Raw genomic sequence first — 15,359 nt, 5'->3', positions numbered from 1 at the left:
CTCTCATTTACACACGGGCTGCAATCCGGCAGCCCTACACGCTGGTAATCCTCCCCAGCGCTCTCATTAACGCCGCATATCAACGACGACCACATTCCTATGAAACATTATTAGGATGATATCTTAGCAATCTACTTAGGATAAAACTAAAATAATAACTTTGGATATGGATTCAGATTATATAGTGTACTCCGTGCTTACGACATCAAAGGTCCACTCACTCCCTCTTTATTTGATAACTATTCGTCTGATCGGGATTTCTCATCCGTTCGTCTAAACAGTGCTCAACTAGGAGCATCATTTACCAAGATTGGACACAAGAACCAGGTACACGATAATTCTATATGAATTAGGGCATTTATTAACCATAAACATAAATCACATTACTATGCAGCATTACATTTGCACAAGAAATAAAAGAGAAAGATTAGGGTGCACGCACTATAAGAATCGGTCGGACTTCACCTGGTTAATGGGAAATCGGGACTCGGCAGTCATCTAGGCTCCTGTCTCGTCTCTGGGTCCTGGCTCGCCTTGCAGTCACCCTCAGCCGTCACAAGTACACGTCTGCACTGATAGGCTCAAACTCGTCTGCTCTCCCTCAGGACCTCGGAACCTTGCTGTTAATTAGCTACCGTCTCTCTCTCTCTCTGGGTTAGTGCGCTCCGCGCCACTTCTCGTTCAGTCTATCTTCAGAGAGTTTCGGTCTTAAATCTTTCTCCGACTTCAAAGATGGCGACTTGTCCACCATGAAAAATGAATAATGGCAGAGATGCTAACGGCTAGATGCCGCCTACGGACTGACTGACTGAAAGACTAACACCTTTGCTAATATCAAAAGCCCGTTCCTTCATGGAAATTCACGGCCAGTAACCTGCCGCCCACCAAATTCTTGTACCTCCCCGTACCAAGGACACTTTCCCAGCTGGCCAGCCTGAAGTTGTGTCTTCGGAGTGGAGAAAAATACATTCCTTCGATAAGGGTCAGCCTGAACCGGTTCTCTCCAAGCGAACAACAGCTTAAAACTAAAACATCACTTTTAACCTAGAAAGCCTTCTCGAGCTACCAGGCAGAAAGCAAAATGGAGTCTGTCTCGCTTAAGGCCTACGGAGCCCATAATATGCATAGCTCCATGAGAAACAGATCGGCATGTTAGCAAATGAGTAAATCATGACTAATACTTATATATCTAACCCCTCACTTAAATTCATAAGCCTTACTCTAAGAGAAATGGCACGAAAATGCCCTTATATCTGTAAGACAAGGTCCCTGTTTATCGGCCTAATCCCTATGCTATGGGGGTGATAGGCTGGAGTCACTCTCCATCATTCTCCTTCTCCAGAGAGCTGGCAAAAAGACAGCCATAACATTACACCCCTTGACTCCAGTCTATTAACCAATAACTAAATGGAGCTAACGTCAGTAGATGAATAATATGAAACAAAACTAACTGATCTACGACTCTTCGTAAGTTAAAAAAATTGTAGCAGGGAAGGGACACACTGAATAAAGCAGCAAATCGCTATAAGGATGCAGACAATAATAATAACCCCTCCCAAAATTTGTCGTAAAAAATGCATGTCAGGGAGCCAGTTAAAAAGCCAGTCAAAGAAACCCTGATCTATGTGTTCTCTAATTTCTGCAGTCAAGTCGTGGAGTTTATTAATATGGGACTGGATATCTTTAGAATGGTCAGACAAATTAAAACAGCATAGACCTTCAAATTCAGAGCATTCATGCCCGTATTTTAACAGCAAATAATCGATGGCCGCACGATTTTGCAAAATAGCTCTACGTTCACCTTGGGAATCTAACAATAAATCTGACAAAACAGTAGAAGTTTGGTTGATCGACTTGACCATCCAGCAGGCCATCTTGCCTATTGTTTTAGCATTATAAACGGCTAATGCAGGAACACCAATAATAGAAAAAGACAAACCAAGATATTCTGATCTGGAAAAAAGATGAACAGAGGAATCACAGTCGTCATGTAAGGACATTGAGTCACGAACAATACGGGAATGTGAAGGAGGATGTGAAGAAAACATTAGCAAACTTAATCTAGTGATGGCACACGGGCCACCAGAAATATTCGCAGGAATATAGGGCCAAGATGAATTCCCGCATGAAAAGAGCCATCCAGCTGGTAACAACATTGAACGATAATGGCTAGTGGCTACAACTAAACTGTTGCAAGTCATATTGTTCTTCACTGAAAAACATGAATTAGGAAGTCTTTTTGTACAAAGCAAACGTTGATGAAATGAAAAAGTAGTAGCGGCTTGGAGTTTCAACCGCAGACATTCAGAGATGGCCTTAGGATTGCAGGTCATCATAAAGCAAAGGTCACCAGGGGTAATATTAAAAGTAGTAATTCTGGAATTAAGAAGGACATCCTGGTCTGGAAGAAGAGTACATGAGGGACAAAATTCATGGGCCAAGAAGTCGCCCAAAATGACATTAGGTCGGGCATAGGACACATTAAATACATGATGAAGGGTTTCAGTAGATGCAGGGACAGCAACCAAACAGGTCGATAAGATGTCAGTAACCGATTTCATGGGGGTAAGGCAAAAATGCGGAGAGTTCGTCACTCGCTTCGCGAGTGTGATCCAAAAATTGGAGGACTTCTGCCACGCGGATCGCGTGGCTCTTGTTATCCCATCACTCGGCGTCGGTAGATGCTCTCCTCTCCCGGCGTAGCAAGCCAAAAGGAGTCCAACGACGACACATCCTGCAGCAGCAGTCCAAAGAATGATCTAAAAGAATACAAACACAGGCCTTAATCATTCTCGTAAATAACATTTGTCAGCTGGGACAGCTTCCCAGCCATCTTTCCCTGGCTTCATCACCAGAACGGTGTTGTCATGACCGGTCGCAATAATATCAGCCTGTTCAGGAGGATTTTTAGGCGATTGCACCCATATTTTAGCTCCAGGAAGATCAGACGATCCGAAGCCTTTTTGTCCACGCACAGTTAGCAACGTTGGGGCAGAGCCTTTTTTGATCTCACCACTGAAGACAGGCATAATCAATAGTTGAGCAACACGGTCAGACTTTTTGATAAACAAATCCATCTCACTGCTATTAAGCAAGAGAACCTTAATCTCTCCCTGATAATCACTGTCGATCACACCACCAAGGACTTGAACACCTTTCAGGGCCAGGCCAGATCTAGGGGCAATTAATCCAAAACTACCGGCAGGTATAGAGACACCTATGCCAGTTTCAACAATTATTCGATCTTTCCCTGGGAAGTGTACATCATTTAAAGCATGCAGGTCGAGGCCTGCGGAACCTGAGGTTGCTCTACATGGAGCCAAAGCACCGGGGGTAATTTCCCAATATGTGACAGTGGTAGCAACAGAATTAGGTTTCGCATCAACATGTGGAGGAAACAAACGCATCAAAGGAGATTCAGCATGCAACAAAGGACGGTTATTCAGAATTAATAAAGCTTGAAGTAGGACATCTCTCCACTGGCTGTAACGGTCATCAGTCAACTTGCGCAACTGTTCTTTCAACAAGCCATTCATTCTCTCAATCAGTCCTGAAGCTTGTGGATAGTATGGAATGTGAAATACCCAGTCGATATTGTTTTCCATACAGAATTCCTGCACCAATCTTCCACGAAAGTGGGATGCATTGTCTGATTGAATTTGGAATGGGACACCATAATATAGAATAATCAGCTCCAGGGTTTTAATCGTATTCACTTGGGTAGCATTCTTGCAAGGAAAAGCGACCAAAAGGCCACTATAAGTATCAACTACTGTACAAATGTATTGACAATTTCTGCTCATGGGGAGCGGACCAATATAATCAATCTGCCAAATTTGGGCGGGCAATTTACCTCGATATAAGTGACCTCGAACAATTTGAGGCACCTCCTTCTTTCTAGAGTGTTGGCAAATGGGACAATGTAGAATGGCATCTTTAATTAAAGAAAAGGGAATATGAATTCCTCTATCAACAGCCCACCTGTTAGTGGCTTTCTCTCCAAAATGTCCTGCCTTCTGATGGGCCCATTTCGCCAATCCCGCCAAATCAGAATCTTGCATGTCAACCACTGCCTCAGAAATTTTAGACTGTCCATCTGCAATGTTATGGAAAAATTTGTCAAGGGAATCGATTGGAGTATGAGCATCCACGTGAAAGATTGTTACAGTACTGTGCGGAAGCAGTTCCCAAATTTCTTGCCACAATTCTTTACCCCATAATTCCTTGGAGTGCAATTCCCAATTGTGCGAGTGCCATGTAGGCAACCACACCGCTAGTCCATTTGCAGTGGACCAAGAATCAGTGAAAATATGACATGTACCTGGTAACTCCTGTTTCAAAACTTGGTAAACCGCATAGAGTTCAGCATATTGACTACTCTTACCGTCTCCAGTTGTGCTCAATAATTTCTGTGTAATCGGATTGTAGGACACTGCTTTCCAATGTCTCTTGTCACCAATGAATTTCGCAGAACCATCCGTAAACCACACATGTTTTCTATCCTCCACGGACAGATCATCAAATGATTTACCCCACTTCACGGGAGACTCCTGCACTACGGGAACCGAACACTCACTTTCAGCCTCATTGGAGGGCGCCTGCGCCACTCGCTCATGTAAAACCGCCACACCTTTCGGACCCACACGTGCCCTGTCCTGAATGTACCATTTCCATTTAATCACACTAGCCTCCTGAGCATGTCCAATTCGATGGGACTTCGGTGAACTCAAAACCCATTGCATGATGGGAATTTCAGGCCTCAAAATCACAGCATGGCCTAAAGTCAATTGCTCGGTATCCACCAGAGCCCAGTAACAAGCAAGCAACTGTTTTTCAAAAGGTGAGTAACGCTCACCAGCCTCTGGCAATTTTTTGGTCCAAAAACCTAATGGCACTTTTTGTCTGCCCTGCTTTTGCCATAAACTCCAATTGGCATACAGACCTTCCACGGACACATTCAAATCAACATCACCGTCACTCACAGGCCACAAATCCAAAGCATACTGAATAGCTTCTTTAGCCAAATTAAAAGCAGTCTGTTGAGGTTCACCCCACTCAAACGCATTCTTTTTACGAGTGACTCGGTACAGTGGAGCCAAGATTTGACTCAAATGGGGAATATGTTGGCGCCAGAATCCAAACAACCCAATGAAGGACTGCGCCTCTTTCCTATTTCTGGGAACAGCAAAATCAAGGATTTTACGTTTAACTTGTGGGATCACCTCTCTGTGACCCTCATGCCAATTGATTCCTAAAAATTTTACAGCTTGAGATGGAGTTTGTAATTTGTCAGGATTTATTTCCCAACCCTTTGCTCGCAAACAGTCAATAATCTGATCCAAATGAGACTGTACCTGGTCTTGCGTATCACCTTGAATCAAAATGTCGTCAATATAATGACAAATTTGAACTTGTGTATTCGTGGGCACTTCAGACAAATGTTCCGCCACCAGCCGGTGACAGATCGTAGGACTATGTACATAGCCTTGAGGAAGACTCCGGAACGTCATTTGACGTCCATTCCATGTAAAACTGAATTGTTCCTGGCATTCGGGGGCAATTGGAATCGAAAAGAATGCATTAGCAATATCGATAGAAGCATACCATGTACCTGGATGCTTTTGAATTCTCTCAATCAATGTAACAATGTCAGGCACTGCCACAGTCAATTTAGGAGTATGTTTGTTCAATTCTCGATAATCAACAGTCATGCGCCAAGAGTTGTCACTTTTGCGCACGGGCCAAACAGGATTATTCCAAGCAGATGTGACCGGAGTAATGACTCCTGCGTCAACCAAATCCTGAATCGTAGCTGTAATTTCTTCATGACCACCTGGGATGCGATATTGTTTTTGAGAAATCACTTTCGTCGCTAAAGGGATCTTAATAGGTGGCATGCGTAAACGGCCAACCCGTACGGGTCTGGTCGAAATGTACTGTCTAGTACCAAACTGATAGTAACCATCATCCAAATGCAAAGTCATACCTTTCAAAATGTCAATTCCAATAATATATTCCAAAAGTGGCACAACCAACACAGAGTATTCTCTACGAGGAATCCTACCAATTGTAATCTCAAGTGCAGTTTGAACTGCGGGTGTTTCTTTGCCACCCAGGCCGGTAATTGTGAAAGACTGTCCATGAAATTTCCTTGACTTACCATGAATTAAAGTGGCCTCCGCCCCAGTATCAACTAACGCTCGGGCCCTTTGGATATTACGATGTTTCCAAAAAATCTCAATATCTACATATGGTCTGTAATCTCTGTGGGCCCACCTGCGTACCGGAGCTTGACCTATTTCCTAGTCATTTTTCCTGCGTTCCGTCAACCAAGACAGATCAGGGTAGATGTTTTCAGTTTTCTTCGGTAGCAGGATTTGATGTTCATATCCGTCTCCAGTACGAAACGGATTAGTATCATGTTCAAAAAGTTGTAAATTACGGTCAGAGAGTCTATTACGATCCTCCCTCCTTCGTATATCAGGGGAATAACGCCTTGCATCTCTATGTCTGCTAGAACCACGATCATCCCTTCCCCTTCCACGATCATCCTCTCTCCCCCTCCCATCACTACGACGGGGGGAACCACCACGTTCTTGGCGCCGGTCATCACGGCGATCAGAATCCACACGTCGTCTCTCATCACCACTGTCATCCGAACCACGATCATAATCATTCTTTCGCACACGACGGGCACCTTCCTTCCGATCCAAACCACGCTTACGAAACACATCCCATAGGATATTATTAGGTTCACCATCGATCTCTTCCCTTTTGACACCATCAGCAATGAGAGCAAGAAACATGTCACGTCTAGAGAACTTATAGTCCCCTCCAGTACGACCCTCAGGTCGGGATTGTCTTTCAGGTTTAAACCATTCACCCAGCTCACCAAGCTGACGAACAGACTCAAGCACAGCAGACAAAGGATTGCCAGTTTGATTAATCAACAATGTCATCATGACCTGCTTGTAAGCAACAGGAGAAGTACGTATAATGCGGTTACGCACGGAAGATGTTAACAAACCATCCAATAACCTGTCAGCAGTACTAAGGAAGATACAAGTTTTCATGACTTCTTCCTTTAAACGTTGCGACGCATCGCGCAGAGTGTACCACGGCTTGTCGTCAGAGGGCCAATCAGACTCTGTTGGATATTTATGATTACAGCCATCAGACGCAAGCTGGAGCAAAGAAGTTTGGACATTACCATTAAAATTCCGAAAATGGTCCTGAATAGTAGAATCAGAACTCAAAGAGCAAAATCGTAAGCAATCAACAGCATCGAGCAGAATACCGGAAGCGCCAAGCTCATAAAGACGCACCATCCAGGTAAGCAAGGCCTCACCAGGCCGTTGTTTAAATCGTTGCAGGATGTCACTAATCTCCTGCTGAGTAAAATCTTCAATACAGTCAAGAGGGATACCACCCGGATTACCAGGGGCTTGTTGTAATTTCCGTCGAAAGATCGGATGAGCAGAAACTGCGGGAAGAGCTTCCGAGGAAGCCCGCATCTTAGATTTAACAGAACAATCAGGGCAAGCTACGTCATCCGCACGGGAAGAACGAGCACGGTCAGAATCGGGAGTCAAATCAATGCATGAAGCAGATTTACAATCACGTCCGGAGCGAGAAGACTCGCGCTTGTCACCCTCCTCTGCCGAGGAGTCAGAAGTATGAGAATCCCAGATATTACCGTCCCACTCATCGGGGTTCCAATCCATTCCAGCTTTCGCTACAAGCATACGCACTTTGCGGGACGACACGCGCCCACGACGATGTTTGTATTTATATCGTGCAATACGGACCGCAGCTCTTTCGGCAATGGTCTGATATGTTTCAAGTTTGTCGGCAAGCAGTTTATTTTGACAACGTAAAAGAGTATGCGCATTTTGCAACTCAACACACCGTCCTTCCGTATCTTTAAATTGTTTCTGTAGTTGAACAAACTTCTCATGCAAAATTCTGTATGCATTAAGAATAATCCATCCTCTGCGTCCTAAAATAGGAAGCTCATCGCCTTTCACTATTGGCGCTTTCTGTAGGCATGAAATCACATCGGCAGGCTCCGCCTGCTCCAAGCATGAAGACCAATTTTCACTCAAACCAGTAGAATCAGCCCACTCACGGGCTAAAGCCTCATAAGGCGTAGACTCCCAGCCGGGAATCTGAATCGGTAATTTGAAAACCGACGGAGATTTTTTCGGAAACATATTAACACGCAAAAAATTATATACACAATTATAAACAAAATTTTATACGTACAAGCCGAGCGCAAACCAACGAGATCAAAACAAAACAATGCACACAGGCTTCGTAAACAGTTCGTGACGCCAGATGTAATGGCTGGATTTTCTGTTTAGATGGGATCAGCCCCCAGGGGCCCCTGTGACCCAGCCAAAACGTACTCACCTTCCCTTCTTAGATCGTATTTACAATGGGTAGATATAAAGATGAATATACAGGTCGCACCTAAGAATGGGGAATGACAATATACATATATGGATTTTCTACAATATCTTATTCACATCAGTTGGCCTCGCGGTCGCCCTGACCCAGACCGTTCTACCCTAGGGCAGATCTGACACGCAATCCGGCGTGTCTACACACGGGCCTGCAGAACCCAATGCTCCCTTTTCCAAATCGTTCGCGATCCTGCGAAACTTACACGGCGGTATCCCTCCCGCCGCTCTCATTTACACACGGGCTGCAATCCGGCAGCCCTACACGCTGGTAATCCTCCCCAGCGCTCTCATTAACGCCGCATATCAACGACGACCACATTCCTATGAAACATTATTAGGATGATATCTTAGCAATCTACTTAGGATAAAACTAAAATAATAACTTTGGATATGGATTCAGATTATATAGTGTACTCCGTGCTTACGACATCAAAGGTCCACTCACTCCCTCTTTATTTGATAACTATTCGTCTGATCGGGATTTCTCATCCGTTCGTCTAAACAGTGCTCAACTAGGAGCATCATTTACCAAGATTGGACACAAGAACCAGGTACACGATAATTCTATATGAATTAGGGCATTTATTAACCATAAACATAAATCACATTACTATGCAGCATTACATTTGCACAAGAAATAAAAGAGAAAGATTAGGGTGCACGCACTATAAGAATCGGTCGGACTTCACCTGGTTAATGGGAAATCGGGACTCGGCAGTCATCTAGGCTCCTGTCTCGTCTCTGGGTCCTGGCTCGCCTTGCAGTCACCCTCAGCCGTCACAAGTACACGTCTGCACTGATAGGCTCAAACTCGTCTGCTCTCCCTCAGGACCTCGGAACCTTGCTGTTAATTAGCTACCGTCTCTCTCTCTCTCTGGGTTAGTGCGCTCCGCGCCACTTCTCGTTCAGTCTATCTTCAGAGAGTTTCGGTCTTAAATCTTTCTCCGACTTCAAAGATGGCGACTTGTCCACCATGAAAAATGAATAATGGCAGAGATGCTAACGGCTAGATGCCGCCTACGGACTGACTGACTGAAAGACTAACACCTTTGCTAATATCAAAAGCCCGTTCCTTCATGGAAATTCACGGCCAGTAACCTGCCGCCCACCAAATTCTTGTACCTCCCCGTACCAAGGACACTTTCCCAGCTGGCCAGCCTGAAGTTGTGTCTTCGGAGTGGAGAAAAATACATTCCTTCGATAAGGGTCAGCCTGAACCGGTTCTCTCCAAGCGAACAACAGCTTAAAACTAAAACATCACTTTTAACCTAGAAAGCCTTCTCGAGCTACCAGGCAGAAAGCAAAATGGAGTCTGTCTCGCTTAAGGCCTACGGAGCCCATAATATGCATAGCTCCATGAGAAACAGATCGGCATGTTAGCAAATGAGTAAATCATGACTAATACTTATATATCTAACCCCTCACTTAAATTCATAAGCCTTACTCTAAGAGAAATGGCACGAAAATGCCCTTATATCTGTAAGACAAGGTCCCTGTTTATCGGCCTAATCCCTATGCTATGGGGGTGATAGGCTGGAGTCACTCTCCATCATTCTCCTTCTCCAGAGAGCTGGCAAAAAGACAGCCATAACACATGGCTAAGTCAGAAAAATACCAGACGTAAAAAAGCAGCGTTAACCGCGGTTAGCGCTGCTTTTTTTGTCTCTAACAGGGTTAGCGATATTCTTGATAATAGGAGAAATGTCGCTTAGCGACATTTCTCCTATTATTTTACTCTGGTACGCCCCCTTTGCATCTCATTAGAGATGCAAGGGGAAGCGTAGAGTAAAAGGGTGCTAACATGCAAATTTGCATGTTAGCATCCTGTTGTTGATAGGGTGCTAGTTTTATCTCTGCTTTTTTGGCTTTTAAAGCCAAAAAAGCAGAGATAAAGCCCTTGTTGATATGCCCCTATATTTTTGTAAACGATATTAATGACTTCGATATTTTAAAAAACAATGTAACACCTTAAATTCGATATTCTTGACAACAATATTCTTGCTGACGATATTACCATATCACTATATTTTTTACTCGATATTTTGGTAGGTCGACATCTTGTACCGAATATTTTGTCTGAAGGCCATCTAATATGTGAGCCCTGCCCATGCTTATTGCTGAAGCGATCATCGTTCTAGTTTTTACCTGGTACTTCAGCCTCAACTTTGCCAACACTCAGCATTGTCGTTGACTGAGCAGTCCCAGCACATACATGCTAAAGGAATTTTTCCTTTTCAAGCACACTCCTCTTTGTCAATGGACTCACTCAATAAACCGAGCGTAGAAGCAGCTGTGCCGAAAGCAGTGCCATTCGGTGGCTCTTCCTGGTATGCCAACGTGCCACTAGTTTTCTGTTTAGAGGTGAGTCCCCAATGGGCCGTACATACCTATTCCCCTGAAGGACCATGTTCATCTAATTTAGCCATTCTCTTTACAACTAGTTGTGTATCGCAGCACCAAAATAAATAGCGGCTCCCTCCTCCCACAGGGCACTATAAGTGGATTTTCCCATAGGTGAATGCTCTCATTCCCTCACCAGGGGTATAATTGTTTTCCTCCCCTCGCATTGACTGACCACATTTCTCTTCTCTCATTAGGGGTTCACTTCTCCAACCCTGGTGGCCAAGATAAAGATAAGGTAATGGTGGTTACACCTTCTTGGCACTTACTGCATGAAGCGTGCTCCAATTGGTCACACGACCACAAAGCTCATCATTTCGAAGGGTTGATTAAGACCCCCCTTCACCAACAACGAGCGTACTCTGTCTTCACCGCCTGGTTGAGTCTCTCATTTTTGGGCTTGTCAACGACACGTTCAGGTGATTGAGCATTACGCTCAGACTGAGACAGAAGACTGAGGTGATGGTGTTTGGAGGGAAAGAGAACATCTGGTCAGCCAGCTGGTGGCCTGACTCGCTAGGAGTGTGCCCTTCCCCCATGATATCTGCTAGGAATCTTGGGGTGATGATAGACCCTGCCCTGGATATGGGCGGACAGGTTAGTAGAACCATCTCTACCTGTTGGGGCTTAATTCACACCCTGCGAAGAATCAGGAAATGTCTCTCTCAGCAGTCCAGAAAGCAAGTAGCTGTCGCTCTCATCGGCTCACGACTGGACTACTGTAATGCGCTGTATGCGGGGCTGAATAGGAGCCTTCTACAGCGCTTGCAGGTAGTCCAGAATGCCGCAGCCAGATTTGTTCTGGATGTTCCCAGACGCTCCTCGGCCACACTGGCCAGGAAAGCGCTGCATTGGCTACCGGTAGAGCACCGAGTACGGTTCAAAGTCTTATGCATGACCTATAGAGCCATTGCAAAGAACAGCGACACGGGAGTTGGTTCTATCATCTCCCACTATACTCCTGGAAGGGACTTGCGTTCCTCCAGGAAACTGCTCCTGACAGTCCCCCGCATACGAAGAGCCAAGTGGGGTGGCAGGGCTTTCTCCACTCTGGCTCCTAAATGGTGGAATGATCTTCCTTTGGATCTCAGGTCCCTACCCTCCCTACAGATATTCCGAAGTGCCCTTAAAACTCGCCTCTTCCTGCGAGCCTATGTGTAAGGATGTACATTTCCATCTTTGTTTTGTTAGGCGCCTTGATACCTGTGGGTTATTGTCTTGCGCAATATAAATTATCTATCATCATCATCATCATCATCATTACGCCACCTTTGATTAACTCCATTTATGTAAATGATTAGTAGTTCTTATGCTCCTTCTCTCCGTCATTTAGGGCCAATTGGATGCCCATCTCCCTATCTTTTCCCAATAGGGATGGTTTTTTCTCTGGCTTGATTCCCTTTATCTTCCTACCAGGCAACTGCAATTTCAGCATAAATAGAAATATACTCAGGCCCTTTTCTCTCCCTAGAATTCTGACTCAAATGTTTCTTAAATTTTAGATACTGGGTGGTCACACACCTTGTCCTGATGATGACCTCACATTGCTAGAGGTCAAAACAGCGTTGACAGCAGACTTACACAGACTCCTTTTCAATTGTATAAAATTAACCTAAGGAGTCACATTTTCTTTTTACATGATTCACTTTTTCTATCACTCACCTATCACTGCACGTCTTTTCACGTAAATGAGAGGATTGGACCTTTACAATATCCTCAAAAATAGCTTGAGATATTTTCGAAAAATACGCTATGAATGAATTCATTGCAATAAACATAATAGTTTATCTGCCTATTTTTGCTTGCCTTGGTGGATTGATAATTGTTTTGTCTTTTAATTTTTAAGACAAATTAGTTCTTGATTGTGACTAATTGCCTTACGGAACCATTGCTTCTTGCAAAACACTCTTTCTATTTCCATGGCACAGTCTGCAGCAGTTCTGTGATTGGCTCCTTCCCTCTGCTCACGTTCCTGCACGTGCTAGTCTGCTCTCAGCACTTGGTTTACGTTTAGTATGCTGATAGTTTGCCAGGGGTAAGGTGAGATGCACTGAAGGCAAGGCACAGTGCAGAGCTTATGGGGTAAGGACACAGGCTCTCTGGACAAAGTAAGGATGTGTAAAGGATCGCTTGTAAGTTGAAAATGCCTAATAAACTGCGGCCTCAATTCTTCCATAAAAAACAAACTCGTGGTGGTCTGAAGTTATTGGGATTCGGGTGGAGCGACCATGTGGGGGGTGCCTCTGCTGTGCTTCGTGATTGGGCCGCAGGGGATGAGTGGGGAGATACATGCTGCGCGTTCACCAAGAACAAACCCGCTTAAGGGACCTATTGTTCTCAATAAGGGTAGCCAAGGCGATTTTGGGCATTTGTTATCCGTGTGTAATCCATGATAGGCTACTGATGCCTTTTAATACGTTACAAATGAATGGTGCACTCAAGAGAGGGGGGCGATCCGTTTTCAACTCTGCACAGCTTTAGTGGAACCTTTGCGAAGCATGCTAATATGCACAGAGTCTGCAGTGAACCTCATTTCTTTGCCGCACTTTTCACGCTGCAATTCCTGTAAGAATCTACCAATTATGTTTGGTGCTAAAAACAATAAATCTAAATTAAAAGAGAGCGAGCCACCAACAAAGATTTTGTTTCACCTTATTTGAAATCCCACTATATTATTGCACTTGGATAGCACATTCACTTCAGTCATTGTCATGTCACCGTAGCACTATCTTCATCGGGCCTGGAAGAGTGCGCCAAGTGTGTGGGCTGGGAGGGAGGTCGTGCATGCGACTGACATTGAGGAGGGCAGGTTGCAGTGGCGGTTTCTTCATGAGGGCGGAGGAGCATTCCAACCCGCCCACTGCAAACCACGCCATAATGTGAAAAGTAAAATGGCAATGAAATGATTTCATTACCATTTTATTTTTCACCGATGGATGCCACTGCGCCAGTCTGCCACCAAGCCGGGAGAAATGTGGGGCATGTCCTCTGATGCTAATTGGTAGCAGGGAGGACTGGAGCAGTGGATGGCCAGACACTCCAAAGTGCGCATGTCAGTTTGGGCGGCGGTCTTATGATGGCCAGCCTGATAACCCAAGCTGTTTTAGAGAGCTGGGTGTAGGGCCTCCAGGGCCTGAAGGAGTATCCAGCCAACCTGCTCCATCCAATCCTGGCGCTTCTCTCATGCTGGTTAATTGCATGAGATCTGCGTCTGGATTGATTAGGGACCTCTTCGTGCCACAGACTGCAGAAGGACACAGAGGAGGAAGCACAGTAAAGTACCATTTCATTTAATTTTACTTATTACAAATGTTAGTGTAATGCATGTCAGGGAAGTGATTTAGTTCGTATTTATGTTGCAAAATGCTTTTTGTTTTATTTTGGGCTTCTGGAGGGAAGGCTTGTTTTAGTTTGGGATTTTGGAGGGAAAGGTTGTTTAATGTCAGTTTTTGGGAAGCGTTGGGGCACTTCATATGCCCCACCACTTTTAAAGGTTACCAGCCACCCCTGGCAGGTGGGTCACTCTCACAGTGTGTTCAAAGTCCTGTATCCCCCGGCCCGCATTAGAAGCCCCCAGCACCACAATCCACGTGTGTGGAGCAGGGACGGATGGCAGGATGTTAGGCCTCATCTGCCCTCCTGCCTCCAGTCCTGTGTGGGGTCTTTGTAGTTCAATCTCATGCCAGTGGGCGAGCGCACACTTTTAAAGGTGTTAGGGAGTCTGCCTTCAGCTGTCACAAACCATCCTCCCAGCAGCGGCCAAGGCAATGTGACCCTGATTTCACCCGAGCCTGGCAGCAGCACTAAAAAACAACCTGTAGTGTACCACAAGCCTCAAAGGTAGCACACAGACACTATGCATCCCAGGCCACCCACCCCCCCACCACCACCAGCACACGCTATCCCAGTTCCAAGACGTTCTCTACTGACAGCCTCAGCCTTTGCTGCCAGTCACTTCGGGTTGGCACTGGGGAGTCCAGCAGCAATGGGGGCCAGTGTCAGAACCTGGGGCAAAGACGTGAGTAAAAAGAACAATATTATTCTGTCTGCATTTTCATTGGTCTTACCACCTTTAGATACCTAATGCAGTCACATGCACCTTAAATGAAAATTAATGCACATTACTAATAAGTGGGAAATACACTCTTTTACATTGTGAAACCTCAATTGGTTCCTGCAGTCTTTCTGCAGATGTCTGTCTGTGTTTAAGCAGAGAAAAACAGAACTGACTCCTGGTTGGCACAGTAAGGAATAGTGACTTCTCTATTTGGAGAGTTACTACATCCCATTCTACAACTGAGAAAGCACTTTATGCATGTAATTGATTAAAATACACACAGTAAAAGATAAGGGTCACTCAAAGTGTCACACATTTGGCTGTAGAATGTCACTCCTAAGTACACTGAAATCATGGAAATGTCACACTTAAGCAAACTGAGAACATGGCAGCTATGAAGCGGCACAGGAGGCAGGCATCTAAACCATCCATGTAGA

General features: G+C 44.9%; 1 protein-coding gene across 3 annotated transcripts in view; it reads right to left on the bottom strand.

Moving 5' to 3' along the window:
* LOC146799614 (galectin-related protein-like) overlaps positions 1 to 15,359 on the bottom strand; it is a 56,532-nt gene that overhangs the window by 10,357 nt on the left and 30,816 nt on the right. Inside the window, exons 4-5 of one of the 3 annotated variants that reach the window (XM_085627203.1) lie at positions 3,982 to 4,096; positions 339 to 2,759 (exon numbers count right to left, since the gene is read on the bottom strand). The exons of 1 other annotated variant lie outside the window; for it this stretch is intronic. In XM_085627203.1, the coding sequence (XP_085483329.1) occupies positions 2,665 to 2,759; positions 3,982 to 4,096 (210 nt within the window). In that variant the 3' untranslated portion in view covers positions 339 to 2,664. Of the gene's footprint in view, positions 1 to 338; positions 2,760 to 3,981; positions 4,097 to 15,359 lie in introns of those variants that run through there. One more of the 3 variants, XM_085627202.1, reaches the window with a different exon arrangement.

Source organism: Triturus cristatus, chromosome 9 (genome assembly GCF_964204655.1).
Source record: "Triturus cristatus chromosome 9, aTriCri1.1, whole genome shotgun sequence".
NCBI classification, from domain to species: domain Eukaryota; kingdom Metazoa; phylum Chordata; class Amphibia; order Caudata; family Salamandridae; genus Triturus; species Triturus cristatus.
This window is presented reverse-complemented; position numbering and strand designations above follow the sequence as displayed.